General features: G+C 41.6%; 1 protein-coding gene and 2 pseudogenes across 1 annotated transcript in view; 1 reads left to right on the top strand and 2 right to left on the bottom strand.

The window, feature by feature from the left end:
- The first annotated feature begins 460 nt into the window (after positions 1-460).
- The window catches only part of MCCC2 (methylcrotonoyl-CoA carboxylase 2 (beta)), a 123,666-nt gene continuing 105,363 nt past the window's right edge, over positions 461-18,763 (top strand). Inside the window, exons 1-4 of the mRNA XM_006870957.1 lie at positions 461-620; positions 8,822-8,888; positions 10,724-10,808; positions 15,373-15,474. Of these exons, the coding sequence (XP_006871019.1) occupies positions 492-620; positions 8,822-8,888; positions 10,724-10,808; positions 15,373-15,474 (383 nt within the window). The 5' untranslated portion in view covers positions 461-491. The remainder of the gene's footprint in view (positions 621-8,821; positions 8,889-10,723; positions 10,809-15,372; positions 15,475-18,763) is intronic.
- On the bottom strand, positions 13,825-14,435 carry LOC102842408 (annotated as a pseudogene).
- LOC102824386 lies at positions 17,487-17,888 on the bottom strand (annotated as a pseudogene).

The raw sequence follows: 18,763 nt of genomic DNA, 5'->3' as shown, positions 1-18,763 counted from the left end.
CATAATAGACTGAAAAAAATATTTGTTAAATGAAAATTTTTTTCGCAGGTTAATGTCTGCTCTGTCCTCACATAAGGGCAAGCTTTGTCATGACCCGGAATACCCATTTTATTAGCAGGGAAAGAAGAAAACAGAACACAGAAGATGAATTGAGACGGATTCCAAAGACTCTCAATTTCAGTCCGCTGCACTCCTGGGCAGTGAGTAATCTCAGGCAAAGGAGAGCTTCCACGCTCGCGATGGGACAGGACCTCGCGAGACTGTGTCCTGTTATTTATTATCTGAGTTCGAGGGCGTGGTACGGTCTTTGACCAATCGCCAGCAGCGCTCGAGGGCACGTGCTGTGGTTGGCTGGGGAATCTGAGCGGGTTGTCTGCGGCGCTAAGGACGCGAGCATAGTTGAGTCAAGACTAGGTCTGAGAGGCGGAAGCTGTGTCCCCCGAACCAGCACTAGCCGCTCGGTTGCTCTCCTCGTTGCTGTGCACGCAGTTATGTGGGCCGCCCTGAGATTAACCCTGCGGCCGTACGTCCGCACCGCTGCCCCAGTGCTGCGTACCTATCACGGGGACTCGGTGGCCACGCTGGGCACCCAGCCAGACTCGGGCTCCGCCATCTACCAGGTAGGCTGGGTGAGCGCCCCAGCAGCCCGGGCCTCGAGCCCCCCAGTCAGAGCCTGTGATCCCATTTCTCCATCGGGGCCAGGCTGGACTAGGCACCGTCGGAAGTGGGAAGCATGTGGAGGGGGCCACGTTAACAGCTGCTACTCTTTTTCTCTTGTCGTTATCTTGGGTGTAGTGAAGTTTGAAAAGAAAATAATTCCAAGTTTCAGTTTACTTTTAGAACAGGGCCTGCTGTTTTTCACTCTTTGAAATATATGGTTCACAAAGTCTGACTTAGTATTTTCATTTAGGGAACTTGTTGACGCAACCCTGGACTTTTTAAGTCTCTGAGGTGGGGTCCTGGTGTCAGAATTTTTAATGAAACCCTCAAAGGGGTCTGAGAGTTAGCCAGCTTTGGCTCGCCCCACACAGTTGACCCTGGATCTAGGTCGTTAAATAGTTGATTCTATTAATAGAAAATATTTTCCCCTTTCTTGAAATGGGGAAAGTTACACAAGGTCAAAGAAACAACTCAGCTCATGAAATATTCCAGCGAAATATTTCAGTCTGTATCATGATTGCTAAGCCGATACAGGTAACATTTAAATTGTGCAGATACTTTTCAGAGGAGACTTTTTAAAGAACTCCTGCCTTTGGAGAAGCAAGGGGATGGAAAGAAAAGTACAAGGTAAAGACAGACAATTTCCCCTGAGATTTCTTGGGGCTAGGATAGCAATGTTTAGTTCAGAATAAGTGGTTACTGTGGTCCAAAGACTATTTTGGTACTTGTTAATAGCTGTGTGGGACGGGAGCTCAAACTTTAGTCAGAAACAGGACAAGAAAGCAGATAAGTGATATCCATGTTTGAAAAGGCGCTTCACAGACAGCTACAGATAGGTAGTAATGAGTGAATTACATCTTGATGGTTGGGTAGGAGTTGGCCAGGTTCAAGGTGGAAGATACAAGAAAAGAATATTCAAACCAAGAACATATGTACCGGGTTATGAAAGTATATATTGGGTAGAAGGACTGTGATGGTGTTGATCCTTGTGCTTAACTTCTAGAGTTATGGTTGTAATGAATGACTGATTATAATAATGTCTGCAATATGAGGGGGCTTCAAAAAGTTTGTGGAAAAATGAAATTGAATGAGGAGAACCTTTTGATGCCCCCTCCTCTAGTGATTCATCAAGAAAAATCAGCTCTGTGCCTTTCCTGCTTCTCTTTAGGGTCACTTTCCAATCTGCATTAGCTAGCTTTTTCAACACAGTAGCTTCAGCGTTGGTCTCAAACATAACAATTGTGAGAGTGGTGCAAGACTGGACAGTGTTTCCTTCTATTGTATAGAAGGATGGATAAGAGTTGGAAGTGACTCGATGGCAACTAACAACAACAACAATGCTGTGTAGCACATGACCTCAAATCTCAGTGTCCAAAAGAACAAGTCTTTATTTTGATGCTCAGAAGGGGCTCTGGTAGCGTAGTGGTTACGAATTGGGCTGCGAACCTTAAGGTCAGCAGTTCGAAACTACCAGCCGCTCCGCGGGAGAAAGAGAAGGCTTTCTGCTCCTGTAAAGATTTACAGCCTCGGAAACCCTGTACAGGGTTGCTATGGGTTGGAACTGACTCGACGGCACATAACAACAACAACAACATATATATCTGTAGGTTGGTTGTGGCTCTGTTCCAGGCAGTGTCAGATTCAGGTCTGCTCTACTTGTTTCTCATTCCAGGACTCAGGGGAAGGGGCAGTGGCTACAGTGGAGAGTAGGGGCACAAGAGGGGAGATGGAACTACATGGAAACACATGGTCTATCTGAAAGCCTCTGCTTGGAATTGACACACTGTCACCTTTGCCCATATCCCATCAGTCAAAGCAAGGACTTTGGGAAAACGGAGAGACTGAGACAGGGAAAGAATTTTTCCCATAGTAAACCTTGGTAAGGATAGAAAGGAAGGGAAATATTTTAACAATAAATACAGTCTACGGTCTTGTCCAAGATGGCTGCTTATGCACCAAACATTATATTTGAGTTCCAGGTACAGAGTAGGAGGCAGAATGAGTAAGAAAAAGGACACACACCCTCACTTGCTTGTCTTTTTAAGGAGCTTTTCTAGAAGTCGTACCTCACAACTTTTGCCTTTAATTTATTAGTTAGAACTCAGTCGTATGGACACACCTAAAAGGAGGCTTCAAAAAGTTTGTGAAAAACAAACCAGAATGAAAAGATAATGGAATTTTTCCACAAACTTTTTCAAGTCCCCTTGTATCTAAAAGAAAGGCTTGGATGTATTTTATTTATTTATTTTTTTCAGTTTAGCATGCTGCTACCCTGAGTAAAATTGGGATTTCATTATTAAGGAAGAATGGATATGGATAAGCAGATGACTATCTCTGTTACAGACAGAATGGAAAGAGTGGTGTGTTCCTTTTAAGCTATGGCAGATATGAAAAGATCTCCCTTAGGTGCACCTCTTGGAGATCTCTTAGGATTTCCAGCATCAAGTAGTAAACTTTGCTGCAAGCACACCCCTTAAAAAGGGAATAAAGGGTAGATTAAAACCTTGGATTGAAAGATAGCACATAAAGACTCTATTCCCTGGTACCCTGACCATATTCCACTTTTTCTCTGTCAAATTTCCCTAATCACACATTTAGAACAATGGTACGTACTGCCGTTCTCACTTCGCCTAGCACCATGCACAAGGAGACTGCAAAAAGTTTGTAGAAAAATTGAATGAAAAGATAATGGAATCTTTTTCATGAAATTTTTTGGCACCTCCTTGCACTTCAAAAGTTCTTGGCGGTTATTCTTTATTTCTTAACTAGGAGACTGCTTAAATGGGGTAAAGATCCCTTGTATAATCAGCTTTAGTCTTGATTGATGCTGTTCTAAATTGGGCAGTGTAGTTGGCTATAGTGATTGTATCTGGGCATTTGAATGATCTTTCATAGAGGTTTGCTTGCTTTTTCTTTGTGTGTGTGAACTGTTTCTCAGCATCTCTGATGCCTGATGGCTGTGATTGTGAAATTGACAAGAGACTTGGAAGTAGAATGAAGGTGGAGAGAATGACATCTTGATATGATGTATGTTGTTGTTAGGTGTGCTGAGTCAGTTCCAACTCATAGTGATCCTACGCACAACAGAATGAAACACTGCCTGGTCCTACGCCATCCTCACAATTGTTATGTTTGAGCACATTGCTGCTGTCACTGTATTACTGTATCTCGGGGCTCTACCTCTTTTTAATTTACGCTCCACTTTACCAAGCATGATGTCCTTCTAAGGATCTTGCTGGCTGGTACTTATTCCAGAATTGTTTGTTCTTCTGCCAGCCCATGGTACTTTCAGTATTCTCCAACAACATAATTCAAGTGCATCAACTCTTCTATGGCATTTTTATTCAGTGTCCAATTTTCACAGGCCTATGAGGCTATTGAAATTACCATGGCTTGGGTCAGGTGCACCTTAGTTCTCAAGCTGGTATCTTTGCACTTGAACACTTTGAAGAGGTGTTTTGCAGCAGATTTGCCTAATGCAATACATTGTTTGATTTCTTGACTGCTGCTTGCATGAATGTTGATTGTGGATCCAAGGAAAATGAAGTCTTAGATAACTTCAAGCTTTTCTCCATTTATCATTATGTTATTTATTCAGTTATGAGGATTTTCATTTCTTTACATTGAGGTAATAGTATACTGATGGCTGTAGTCTTTGATTATCATCAGTAAGTATTTTAAGCCCACTTCTAGCAAGCAGAGTGGTGTCATCTGCATATTGCAGGTTGTTAGTGAGTCTTCCTCCAATGTTGATGCCACACTCTTCTTCACATAATCCAACTTCTCAGATTATTTGTTCAGCATACAGAATGAATAAATATGGTGAAAGGATACAACCCTGGCACACACATCTCCTGATTTTAAACCATTCATTATACCCTTGTTCTCTTTTGCCTCTTGGTCTATGTACAGGTTCCTTAGGAGTACAATTGTTTCTGGAACAATCATTCTTCACAATGTTATCCATAGCTAGTTAGGATTCACACAGTCCAATGCCTTTGCATAGCCAGTAAAGTGCAAGTGAGCCTCTTTCTGGTAGTCTCTGCTTTTAGCCAGGATCCATTCGACATCAGCAATGATAATCTCTCATTCCATGTCCTCTTCTGAATCTGGCTTGAATTTCTGTTAGCTTCCTGTTGATGTCAAGCTCCAGCTGTTTGTTTTTTAAAATATATCCAGCAAAATTTTACTTGCATGTAATATTAATGATATTGTCTGATGATTTCCACATTCCATTGGGTCATCTCTCTTTGGTATGGGCACAAATAATCAGTTAGCCAGATAGCTGTATTCCATATTTCTTGGTATAGATACTGTGTGTTGGGGGGAGGAAGGGTGTTCTCTTTTCCACCCGACAGGAGACAGAAAACTTGTCCATACAGTTTAGCCACAACCATACCCTGTACAGCGCTCTTCCTATTGGCAAGAGCCAATACCAGCTCTTATACCACCTGATCAATGATAGACAGCAACCAATACCAGTCAAACCCACCCTAATCTGAGGTGCACAAATGGTGACCAAGAACGTGTACCTGCTTTCATTCTTTAACTACACCTATAGGAGACAGTTGGTGAGAGCCTAAGAACAAATTAACATACAGTCATCAGTTAAATACAAATATGATAACCCCACAATGTCCCAGAGACAACAGAAAATTTTAGCTCACACAAAGAAACAGGAGAGAATGGCTCAAACAAATGATCAAGATGCAGAGCTAAGAAATAGAAGGAAGTAAAGGTAATGGAATGAACTGACAAATAATTCAAAATAATGATATTTAGGTACTTTCAAAGGATTGATAGAAGATCAAGAAAAGCAAGGAGAACACAGAAAACAAACTTGAGAAGAATTCAGGAAAACACTATAAGAACAAACAGACAAAATAATTGCAAATTTTGAAACAATGAAAACTCTGTAACTAGAAATCCAGAAAATTAATACTAGGATTTCAGAAATGGGCAATACATTGAAATGGCAAAGTAGTAGATTCAAAGCAATGGAAGCCTGAATTAGTGAGTTTGAAGATAAATCTCTCAATATTAGTTTGCTAAAAAAAAGGAAGGAAAAAAATCTGAACAAAGCCTAAGAGTTATGTGGGACACTATGAAGAGGAACAACTTATTCCAGAACAGGAAGAGGTAAGCACAGAAAAGTTTGTCAGAATTGTTGGAGAACATCTTCCCTAATATCATGAAAGATGAGAAGATGAGCATACAAGAAGCTGAACAAACCTCAAACAGGATAGAAGTTCAAAAGAAAATTACCAAGACATATCATAATTAGACTTCCCCAAAACAAGGAGAGAATCCTGAGAGCAATTTGGGAAAAATGAAAAGTTATCTACAAAAGAGAACCAATAAGATGAATTTCTGATTTCTCAGCAGAAACCATGCAGGCAAGAAGGCAGTGGGATGACATATACAAAACTCTGAAAGAAAAAAATGCCAACCAAGAATCATATATCCAGCAAAGATGTCCCTCAAATGTGAAGGTGAAATTCGGACTGCAAAACAGAAATGAAAGGAATTTGTAATGACGAGACCAACTTTACAAAAAATTTTCGAGGGTGTTCTTTGGACTGAGAACCAACAACGGCAGACAAAAACCTGAGATTCCCATACATGACAACACCACCAATAATTCAATACAGAGTTAGAAGTATTTAAAATAAAACAAACCTGTAAGACTGAAAATAGGGAGCCAGAGATATCAATGTATAATGAAGTCAACTACAAAACAAAAAGAGGGAATAGTGTAGATACAGAATGTCCAAATGCAAGGAAGTCAAGTTGATATCAAGATAAAACACTGTTTTAAATAGGGGAAAATGAATAAACTATAGGATAACTTCAAATACAATTAATACACCTTCAACATCAAAAGAAAAGGGAAAATCAGAAAGATTTAGTAAACATTAACAAAACTAAAAATGAAAAAAAGAAAAGAAAACCCACAAACAAAATGAACCCAGTGCAGAAAATTATGTGGAACAAAGAAACCAGTAGTACCCCACACACACATACACACACACAAAACAGCAAAATGACAACAATCAATTCATACCTATTGATATTTATACTGAATGTAAATGGACTAAATGCACCAGGCAAGAGCTACAACAGAATGGATAAGAAAGCAGGATCCTTTAATATGCTGTCTCAAGAGACATATCAAAAAGATGGAGACAGCCTAAATGCCCATCAACAGAAGAATGGTTAAACATATTTTGTGCATAATGCAATTTTGAAGAATTAGGATGAATCTGCGAATTACTTCACCACATGATTGAACCTGGAGGACATTATGCTGAATGAAATTAGTCACAAAAAGACAAATACTGTATGAGACCAATGTCATAAAATGTTAAGAAAAGGTTTTCTTAATAAAAGAAATAATCTATGATCATTGGGGGCATAGGGAAAACTATTCACGGGCTAGAGGGTAGACATATTAACATGGGAGATGGGGCAGGCAGTATACAAGAGGGAGATTAGCAGAGGAAAGATGAAGGTAGTAGGATGCACAGAGGAGTGCTGTAATTAATGTAAATAGAGGTAGTGGTGGTGGTTATGTTCCATGGAGTCGGTTCTGACTCATAGCGACCCTGTATAGGGTTTCTGAGGCTGTAAATCTTTACAGGAGCAGAAAGCCTCATCATTCTCCCACAGGACAGCTGGTAGTTTCAAACTGCTGACCCTGAGGTTAGCAGCCCGATTCATAACCACGACGCTACCAGAATTCCTTGTGAATACAGGTAAGTACTGTTAACTGTTGATACATGGAGGAGATTGCAATCATTGTAATGATTTGTTGAATGTAAAACTAATAATCTGCTCTGGAAACTTAAAACTCACAATAAAAAGTAAAAAAGAAAAGATTTGGAAGTTTTCCTTGAATTTGACTTTGAAAGCCGTTCATACTTTAAAAAGGACAAAGCAAACATAGTAATAGCTTTAGTTTGCCTGTGTATTGAAATACATCTTCCTTTTCCATGTTAGGAGCAGTTTACCAATTGGGTGTGCTTCTCATCGATGTGTTGGAAGGTGGTAAATGAGAATAGAGCAAAGCAGGAGTTTGTCTGGAGGCAGCACAGTGCACCTGTCAGTCAGCCACAGTGTATGACTGCAGCCCCAGGGTCAGAGGGAGAGTCCCAGAGAGCAGATGCCAGGACTGCCACAGCTTCCATCTCCCACATCTCTATGCCAAATTGAAAGAGGTCTTTCTTTTACAAAGTCTGACTTTCTTACAGCGCTCTGTCAGGTGACAAAAAAAAGTTAAGTACGCAGGTTGGCTTACTAAGAGTGCTTTCACCCCAGGGTCTGCTCTCAGTGCCTTTATACAGCTCAAGTGATAGATGGTGCTCTTGATGATGGGCTGCAGAGATGAGCTGTGGTGCAGAGCTTTGTGTTTGTCTGAGACAGTTTATAAGGAATGTCTGTATTTTCTAAATGTGAGCAAAAGGAAATTCAATCTGCGCTTAATCATTTCATGCCTTGTGCTTATAATGTCAGTGTTCTGACTCATAGTGACTCTATAGAGGGTTTCTAAGGATCAGGAGCAGCATGGTGGGTTTGAACCATTGTTTATCCTACAGCACCACACCAGAATTCCTATATGTCAATGGTTGTTGCATGCTGTTGCGTCGGTTCCGACTCAACGCAACCTGTGTAGGGTTTCTGAGGAGTGGCTGGTGAGTGTGAACCAATGACTTTGTATTTCAAAACAACCTTGCAGTCCAGTGCTTATCCTACAGTGCCTTCCATTGTAAGATGGGAGATTTGTCTTCTACTAAAAACTTTTTGGTATGTTGTTAGTTTACCCTGAAAGGAAAGTCAGTGCTGCAGATTATAGACTGATGTCCCTTTCTTTTGGCTGCATATTAGAATCACTCAGGGACTTCTTAAAGGTCTTCATGCCTAAGCCATGCACAAGACCAATGATATCAGAATCTCTGGGTGGGGCAGAGATCCCAACATCAGTATTTTTCTTTTAAACTCTCCAGTGATTCCAATGAACAGCTTATAACACCAGGTGGATGAGGGGGAGCCTAGTGCAGAGTATGTAAGTGGGTGGCAAAAACTTATGAGCCTGATCTTATTTTGGTAAAAAGAGAATGGTTTCCTAATGTATTCTACCCCTGTTTTTTTATGTCTGTTATAGGAAAACTATGAACAGATGAAAGCACTAGTAAATCAACTCCATGAACGTGCACAGCATGTAAGACTAGGTAAACACAGCATTTATTCTTCAGTTTGTTTTTCTTAACTTCTGATGTCTCTTTATGGTTACTGGTTTTGGGAAAAGCATGTAGCATTCATTGAGTGTTCAGCCCTTCACAACTTCATTTGCTGATATGTAGGCATTTTATTTCAGTTTATTTTTCCTAATCATGGATTAGTTTTTTCTGCTTATTTAGTCCTGTCACTATTTGGGATGAATTGTTGTTAAGTTCTGTCGAGCTGGTTCTGACTCATAGCGAACCTGTATAGGGTTTCCAAGGAGCGATTGGTAAGTTCGAACTGCTGACCTTGTGATTCAAAACGACCTTGTGGTCCAGTGTTTATTCTATAGTGCCACACCAGGACTCTGTCCAACATACTGAAAAGAAAAGATTTAGTAGAAGATAATCTCCCATCTTACTATGGAAACATTTTCTGATTACCATGGTATCTATTGGCATTATAGGAGTCATGTAGTAATGTAGGATCAGCAATGGATGGCTAACCTCAAAGGAGGCAGTTCAAATCCACCAGATACTCCTCAGAAACCCTATACAGGGTCAATATGAGTCAGAACGGACTCGATAGCAATTAAAAACAACAACAATGGCACCTTTAGGTAAGTTTTACTATGCTTATTATGGAAGTCATTTCTAAAATAATGCCTTTTAACAGGCACAAATGCAGGTAGGAATGTTTCAAACTTATAGTATGTAGCACAGTGCTAGGTTTATGTAGGTAGATATTGAATAAAAGGTGCTAGGTTTATATAGGTAGATATTTAATAAAGGTGGTGGAGATGAGGCAGAATTTGCAATATATGAATTGTTGTGAAAAGTTTGCAGTTTCTATAGTTACTAGTAAATTCAGAAAATGTATATAGGTGGTTGTTGTTAAGTGCTGTCGAGTGGGTTCTGACCCATAGTGACCCTGTATCGGTTCTCTAAGGAGCGGCTGATGAACTTGAACCACTGACCTTGCAGATCAAGCCAATGTTTCAGTCCAGTGCATTAACCCACAGCACAACACCAGGACTCCATAATACAGGTAGTCCCTGGGTTGTAAATGAAAACTTATTCCTAAGTGTCTGTAAGTTGAAATTGTAGGTAAGTTATTTAGTCCTGTCCTGAAATTGTAGGTAAGTTATTTAGTCCTGAAATTGTAGGTAAGTTATTTAGTGACATGAAAAGGTGCGTGCTGTTTTTATTTCATGTCACTTCAGTGTAAGAAAGGAGGCCTGTTGGCACAGTGGGTTAAGCATTGGACTACTAACCACAGGTTGGTGGTTCAAAGTGATCAGGCACTGTATGGGAGGAAGCTGTATAGTGTTGGAAGTCCTGTGAGGGCAGATCTACTCTGTCCTATATAGGGTTGCTTTGAGTCAGAATTGAACTGATGGCAGTGGGTCAGTAGGTTTAGTGCAAGAGAAGACTCAAAGCCAGATACCTTTTTAACAGTTTAAGTGCTGCACGATTTCAAGTGAAGGTCATTTGTTGTGAATAAGGATTGGTTCAGTTGTTTCAAAGTGATGTCAAGTTTACATATACTACAGGGCAGGTATGAGTTGTCCATATATTGGATGTTTGTAACGCGGGACTTACTCTGCATACTGAGGGATCAGGGATAGATTGATTTTAAAGAGTCAGTTTGTTTACTTCTGAAAATTGGCAGTTTGTAAGTTCAGTGAATGATCTGCGTTTTCTCACAGATATAATATATGTTGAACTTATAAAGAAGTCACTATATTTTGACTAAGCCCTGTTAGTTAGTTTCTCTGGCATTAAGTTAAAAGGAGATCTTATATCATGTAAATGGAATCTAATCCAATTATGTTTTATTGTAGGAGGTAGTGAGAGAGCCCGAGCGCTTCACATATCAAGAGGAAAACTGCTACCCAGAGAAAGAATTGACAATCTCCTCGACCCAGGGTTGGTACCTATCATGTGCTATCATATCCTTGTAGGCTATGTATTCATAAAATGATGTCAAAGTCTAATTCTTATTTTAATGATTGAAGTAAACATTTTAAATTCTAAAAGTATCATCACATTCTAGGAAAATAAAACCCCAGCCATCCCACCACCCTGGCATAAATGCTTTTATCAGTCAAATGTTTTTTGAGAGCCTCCTCGGTGTTAGGCATTGTGTGAGGTGCTAGCGATATACTGATGAGCAAAGTGGACAAAGATTCTTGCCCTGCTTGAGTTTACAGTATAACAGGTGGAGATAGAAAATGAACAATAAAGATAATAACATAAATTAGATAGGATGTTAGGTGATAAATGCCATGGGAAAAAGAAAAAGCAGACCAAGGTATTGGGAGAAAGAGTTGGGGTCTAGTTATAGTTTTACATAGGGTGGTCAGGGTAGGCCTCATTGAAGATGACATTTGAGCGAAGATTTGAAGGTGGGCAGAAAGCTCTGCCTATATTTGAGGAAAAGAGTGTATAGGGCAGAGAGCAAAGACCCTGAGATGATGATGTGCTTCATATGCTCAAGCCAGGAGGCTGCAGAGACTAGAGGAGCAGAAGGGGTGAGAGGGTGTAGGACCTTGTAGGCTACCCTAAGAGTTTTGTCTCTAACCTTGAGAGAAATGGAAAGTGTTACGAAGTTTTGAACAGAAGATTATAATGGTTTATATGACTTGTGTTTATCTGCCTGCTGTGTTGTGAGTGGAGCCCTAATGTGACGCTGGATAAGTACACAAGCTCATTGGTTCAGACCCACTTCTCAGAAACCGTAGATTTGGCTGCTTTGCATAGCAAAGTGTTGTGAATAAACTAGGACAGCAGAGGTGGAAGCAACAAGACAAATAGAAGACTATTGCAGTGAATCAAGGGAGAGACAATGGTGCCTTAGACAAATAGTAGATATGATGAGGCGAGTCAGATTCTAGTTATGCTGTGAAGATAGAGCCAACAGGATTTCCTGAAGGGTGGCATGTGGGGTGAGAGAGAGGAATAGATTGAGACTTTAAAAAATGTATTTTTTCTTATGACACAAGCAATATTAATATATTGTTGTTACTGTTAAGTGCCATCGAGTCAGTTCCGCCCCATAGCGCGACCCTCTATAGGGTTTCCAAGGAGCAGCTGGTGAGCTTGAACCACCATCCTCACAGTTCAAACCAACTTTGCAGTCTGACGCATTAACCCACAGCGCCACACCAGGACTCCATGTATTAATATAGGAAAACTTGTACTGGTAGTGTAGTGGTTACGAATTGGGTTGCTAATCTCAAGAACAGCAGTTCGAAACTACCAGCAGTTCCGTGGGAGAAAGATGAGGCTTTCTGCTTTACAGCCTCGGAAACTCTATGCAGGGTTGCTATGGGTCAGAATCGATTCGACAGCACTTAACAACAACAATAGCAACATGGTGACAACCATTGTTAGCATCTAGTGTGTGTCCTTTCAGATAATTTTCATGTATATATGTATCCCACCCCCCGATGTTGAGTCCATTCTGACTCATATCGACCCTCTAAGACAGAGTAGAAGTGCCCCATGTGGTTTCCAAGGTTGTAACATTTATGGAAGCAGATGATCACATTGTTCTCACATAGAGTGGCTGGTGGTTTTGAACTCCTGACCTTTTGGTTAGCAGCTGAGCACTGCATTACAAGGGCTTCTGTACTGTGTGTCTAACACCCACCTACATATGAGGGTGCTTTGAAAAGTTCATAGAAAAATTGAATTAAAAGAGAATGGAATTTTCCACATATTTTTTGAGCCCATTTGTATATATATCTTTTTTCTTTTTAATTCCAAAATAGATTTATTTATTAAGGATCATTTAGTTTTGCATAAAAATCACCAATTGTTCCTCATTGAGTTTTTTTTTAAAACACACCCCAATTCTTTGGGGGTTGCTTGGTTTGCCCCCACAATTTGAAAAACATAGCTCTTTTTAGTGCTTGGAACAAACAGTTAAGGCAGCGAGGTGTTGTCTTGGGTCTCTGTGGTGGGAGGGTTTGTCCTATCCCCCTCAAAAGAATACACACACGGTAGGTAGTTTCTTAGGTTGGAAAGCAGTCCTTCAAGAAATCATTATGTAGAAAGATGCAAATACAGTCCTCTGTAGTTTGTTATTTGTGTCCAACCGATTTAAAATAGAAACCCCTGGATTCATCAGAGGCTTGCTGGCTGATTTCAGCTATAAAAATATTGTCTGGCAAAAGAGACAGAAAGAATAAGCTGGTAACAACAGCGCTGGGAAGTTGAGTGGTACAAACCACATGAAAACATATACCAGTCTGCTTTTTCCTTTTTAAATCCCACAATAAGAGCCCGGCATCATTTCAAATCAAACTCATCATGGTCCTTCAAATCCCCTTGCATTATGCAGCCTGGCCCACATCCGGACACTGGCTGTATTTTGAATGTAAAGGTGTCTGACACCATTCCCCCAGTGTTGGGCTCCAGGTTGGGGGGTTGCAAACGAAAACCAAAAAACCCTAGGATTTGATTTATTGTTGTTGTTGTTGTTATGTGCCGTGGAGTCGATTCCGACTCATAGCGATCCTATACAGGGTTTCCGAGGCTGTAAATCTTTACGGGAGCAGAACGCCTCATCTTTCTCCCACGGAACAGCTGGTAGTTTCGAACTGCTGACCCTGAGGTTTGCAACTTGATTCATAACCACTACGCTACCAGAGCTCCTTAGGATTTGATTTATTAGAAACATTAAATGGGTTTTACCACACTGAAATGAAGGTATGAAGTCAGTCTGTGCTGCTGTGAAGTTCAAAGGTGAATTCTTCTAAAATGGGGTCATTATTTATTGCTCCAGTAGAGTAGACAAAAAATGACTTTTAAGAGCCAGGACTCTGGGCCGCTCTGGGGGGATGTGGGTCTGGGCGGCTTGAGGCCTAAATTCACAGTGATTTGGGGTTGCCAGTGTCAGGGTGTGGCATGGGCCCCGCTGGTTCTGCCACCGGCACGCCTACACCTCATAGTTGAGCTCAGCATTCATCTTGGTATACATCGGTGACCGTGTAATTGACCAGGAAGAGGCGGGTCTTCTCCAGGCACTTCTCCTCGTTCACGTTCTGCCCCTTGGAGAGTGCTTTCAGGAAGTCGGACTTATAGGGGGCTGCATACAGTGCTGCTTGGAAGATCTTCTGCATGATCCAGCTGTGGTATTTCTTGAGAGCCATCTCGTAGGCCTTGGTGGCGTTGACACGGATGAGATTCGGGTGGTTCTCATCCCGCTCCCTGTCACAGATACTCTGGAGGAAGATCTGGATGAAGCGGAGGCTCCTTTTCAGCCACAACAGTGCTAGTGTGGCCCGCACTTTAGGCCACTCTGCTCGGTACATCTCCTTCTCCACTTCCAGGATGTTCTGCAAGGTCTGGAACTTGGTGGGGTTGGTGTCATACACAGCCTTGATTTTTGTGATGTTGCCACTTATGTCCGCCAGTGGGAGTAAACACAGGGGACCCGAGGCAATCAAAAAAGGGTGGCAGATATGACACCGCCTCCAGGAAGGGTTCCGTCTCGATCTGCTTGTCCGCGGGTAGCGGCTTCAGGAGGTGCTCGGCCAGCAGCGCCATTTCGGGGTCAAGGCCCACGGTGATGCCCCAGCCGGCGCCACGGGCGTCCACGCCACCCCCCGGGCCGCCGCAGTCCGCCGCAGGCTCGGGGGACGTCAGCGTTACTCCCGTATGTGTATCTTTTAAAACAAAAAGTGAAATTATACCAAAATGTGTTGTATGCCTTTCCTTTTTTCCACATAGTGTACCTTGAGCATTTTATATAACTAAGAGGAAGAATAGCACAGTGATCTAGAGCCTGAGCCTTAGGGTGAGGCTGCTTGAATTAAATCCTAGCTCTGCACTTAACTAATGGTGTGACCTTAGACAATTACTTTAGTCCCGTAAAGATTTAAAGCCTTGGAAACCGTATACGGGGTCATTATGAGTTGGAGCTGGCTCCATGGTTCATGACCACTACCACCACAACATCTTTTAAGTAGGTACTTAATGTTCTGTGGTATGAATACGAAGAGGCTTCAAAAAGTTCATGGAAAAATGGAATGAAAAGATAATGGAATTGTTCCACGAAGTTTTTGAAACCCCTTTCTAAAAGTCCCCCAGATTCTCACATTGGATTTTATTTTATGTTTTATAAATTCTTGCATTAAAGTTTTAAAATATCTTTTTTATAAATTCCCATAGGATTTATACTATACTGGTAGTGAAGTGGTTGTGAATCTTACAGTCAGCAGTTTGAAACTACCAGTGGTTCTGTTGGAGAAAGATGAGGTCTTCTGCTCCCGTAAAGATTTACAGCTTCAGAAGCCCTATACAAGGTCGTTATGAGTCGGAACCGAGTCCGCGGCACAAAACCACCAACACTACCATGGCTATTTGAAACATTGCCGTATGAAAGAAAAATAAATCTTTGCCTTTTTATGTATGACTATTCAAATGCAATGTTAAAAAAGAAAGAAAAGATGGTAATTCAAGCACCATCCCTTTCCCCCTGCAGGTCTCCATTTCTGGAATTATCCCAGTTTGCAGGTTACCAGCTATATGGTAATGAGGAGGTCCCGGCAGGTGGTATCATTACAGGCATTGGCAGAGTATCTGGGTGAGTATTCTACCTACTCAACTTTGTGGTTGAGAAGATGATTTTGATGAGGTGCAGGCACCCAACACTCATTTTGTATACTAGCATGTTGTTTATGTTAGTTAGGGCTGAGGCTCTATACCCAGCTATATATTAGATTCATCTGTGGAGCTTTAAAGACAAAAATTCAAGGGAAAAAACAACCCCAAAACACAGGGAAAACCCTTGGGCTCCAATTTAGACCTCCCTTTTAAATCAGAATCTCCAGGTGTGGGTCAGGCATGTGCAGTGTGGGATTACCCAGTAAGCAATGTAAGCCCAGGCTTATTATGGTGTCTCATTAAAATGTAGATTGTGGTTGAGTATATCTGGGGTGGAAATGTAAATTATCAGGAAGAGCTGGAGCCAGAGTTAACCCATCTGAAGCCTTGTTTCCACAGGGTCCGCAGGGAATCTCTTGCACATCTAGGGTGAAAACCTCTTTGTCTTAGAGAAGTAGATCTTTAAATGTGGTCCCTAGACAGAAGTATCAGTATCATTTGGGAGTTTGTTAGAATGTAGATTCTCAGGTCTAAATCAGAAACTTTCATGATGGGGTCCTGAATCTGTTTTTTTTGGGGGGGGTGGGGTGGGAGTGAATACTTTTAATTTAACTACTCGGAAAATATGTCACAGCCTTGAAACAGCAAGCAGGCTACATTATCACTTCAAGTAATAAGTTGGTAGAAAGGTGACAAGGGTCTTTATCAAAATACGGTGTCATTGAAATTGGAACACTGCATACCGCAGAAGTGGTGTTTGGTAATGAGAAGCCGCTCTTCATTTGCTTCAGAAGAGTCACAACTCTCTCCAACCCCTGAGTCACTTACTTTTCCTCCCTTGACTTTCATGTTGCTAACAGGGCTCTTATGGGTTAAATAAGCAGTTGGACATGTTATCAAGAAAGAGCAATCCCTAGAAAAGGACATTCTGTTTGATAGAGGAACCCCTCAGTGAGACAGATTGCCACAGTGGAGTCAGCCACACCAGTGATCATGAAGGTGGCACAGGCTTGGAGAACAACAAGAATAAGTAAGCAATGCTGGGTTTATGCTTTCATCTCATTCTGGTCTATGAAAAACTAAGTCTTTCCAAATCCAGTTCAACTTTCTTAACTAAGCAGCCAACAGTTTCTTTCGCTGTTCATTTCCAGATACTGGTATATACACAATCAAAACTCCCTTTTCCTTCAATGGGAATAGTGTCACTGCAAGACTGTCTACTGCACACAGCCTTAGGGTCACCATGATAGCCAGTGAGAAGGAAGCGCGGCTTCCCATACCCAGCGTAACACTGCCTGTCAGGTCTTCATACTGAAAGATGCAGCATGTAGGAATTTCAAGAAAAGTACAGCTTGACAGCCAGATAATGGCCAGAGAGCCTTTCAAAGTTCTTAACTATACTACCCTGTCTCCTGATGACATCAGTTTCATTCAGGTCCTTGCCTAGAAAACACAACCAAGCAAAACAAAGACTCAGATATCTGTTTTTCCCACTGCTGAATTAGTGATCTTACAGATTTTGTTTTACAGCTTATGGAAAATCAGATGGTGGTATTTCTTGTAAACAGAAGGTTGGCAACAAACAGACATACCTCTTTTCAAACTCTACCAGCGTATAGGCAGTTTGGAGGAGCCTGGCAATCTGTTGGTACCAGAATACTAAGGAGAGTACTACCTCGATGGGCTCTGGTTTGGTAAAGCAAGGGAGATACCTACTACTAGCATATGTACTTGCCACACACAATTTAGGCTTGTAACAACTCTCTTGTGCTACCTCAGACCCAAGTTTTAGCACCAGTTTTTCCCACTTTCCCTGCTGTGGTTTCAAACTTATAAAAGAACCAGCATCACAGAGCCAGGAGACATGGTCCTTAAACTTCCTGCCATCATGAATTTTTTCATTCATAAACTTCACTTTTAAAAACCCAAGTTTCCTTTCTTCATTTTATGTCGATTCCTGCCCTTATTCCCAAGGGCCACTGATGAAGACTTTTATTTTGCAATGGATGAGAGAGACTCTTTCATCTTCTTGGTCATGGATGGGATGAGATGCATGTGGTCATCCACACATTTGGTCACACAGCTCTCCAGCTGCTGCTTCACCTTCATCTCCTTACTCCCTGCATCCATTGAGGTTTTGGCTTTGTTGTTGCAATGAGTGGTACACCGGGCCAGGTGGTCCTGGAGCCTCTCCCACTCACTGGTCACAAGGGCCTGTGCTTGAGCCAGCGGTGCATGGCAGCATTCAATGCTGCATGGATGCCTGGCTGTCCTCACAGCAGTTGGTGCTGCACCGGAACATGATGCCCTGCATCTTCGGATGTTCTGTCTCTCCAGACTCTTCACCATGGTGTCAACTGCCTGTTGCACACGGAGCTGCTGCAGCTCCACCATTGTGACCCTGTGCTGTGGCCCTCGGCATCGGTGCCCACAAGGCCTGGAGCTCATGGACCCGTCCCCTCGCCGCTGCTTACCAGGAGCCACCCTTAATCTGTTTTAACAGATCCTGCAATCTATTTTAATAGGCTCTCCTGGTTTTCAGATGCTGAAGCTGGAGAACCACTGTAGACTTAGGGAATCTAGATTGCTGGATGACAGATTTTTTTCTACATACATGCATATAGAAGAAATACAGAGTTAGATTCCAGTGAGCCTCTGGTCACAACAGTTGTGTCTACTGATGACTACATAACCTTTGTTTTATGTGTGTTTCTGTTTGAAGCCACTTTATTTAATACACATTGCTGATTCATTAACATTGAACTCAAGGCCAACAGCACAATAACTCATGCCTGAAAGAAGCTCATCTAACACAAACTTTCTGTGAGGCATGTCACAGACTTCTTGTATTAAGGAAGCCTAGACAGTGCTTTAGCACTTGAGGTGATTTAAAATGGCTGCCTGCATAAAAAGCACAAAAACTGTGAAGAATTTGACAGTAAGCAAGGATCCTTATTTCTAGTATGAGAGTTGAAATAAGAAGGCAGAGCGTTGCTTTGTTCAACCTCAGGTGGGGAACGTGTGTATCAGGTGACTCCCATTTCTAACTGTTGTGTGCATGTTCAGGAACAACTTGAAAGTGCCTTGAGTACTGGCTCAAGGTTTACAAATATATCTTCGTGAGTGAATTTTCAAATATGGAATCCATTAATATTGAGGATCAACTGTATATCATCTCACATTCATCACATAGTAGTTACCCTGTGCTTGTGGTGGCGGTTATGTGCCGTGGAGTCAGTTCCAACTCATAGTGACCCTGTACAGGGTTT

This window comes from Chrysochloris asiatica, unplaced genomic scaffold (genome assembly GCF_000296735.1).
Source record: "Chrysochloris asiatica unplaced genomic scaffold, ChrAsi1.0 scaffold00157, whole genome shotgun sequence".
Taxonomy (NCBI): domain Eukaryota; kingdom Metazoa; phylum Chordata; class Mammalia; order Afrosoricida; family Chrysochloridae; genus Chrysochloris; species Chrysochloris asiatica.
The sequence above is the reverse complement of the archived record's forward strand: the minus strand, read 5'-3'. Positions and strand labels throughout refer to the sequence as shown.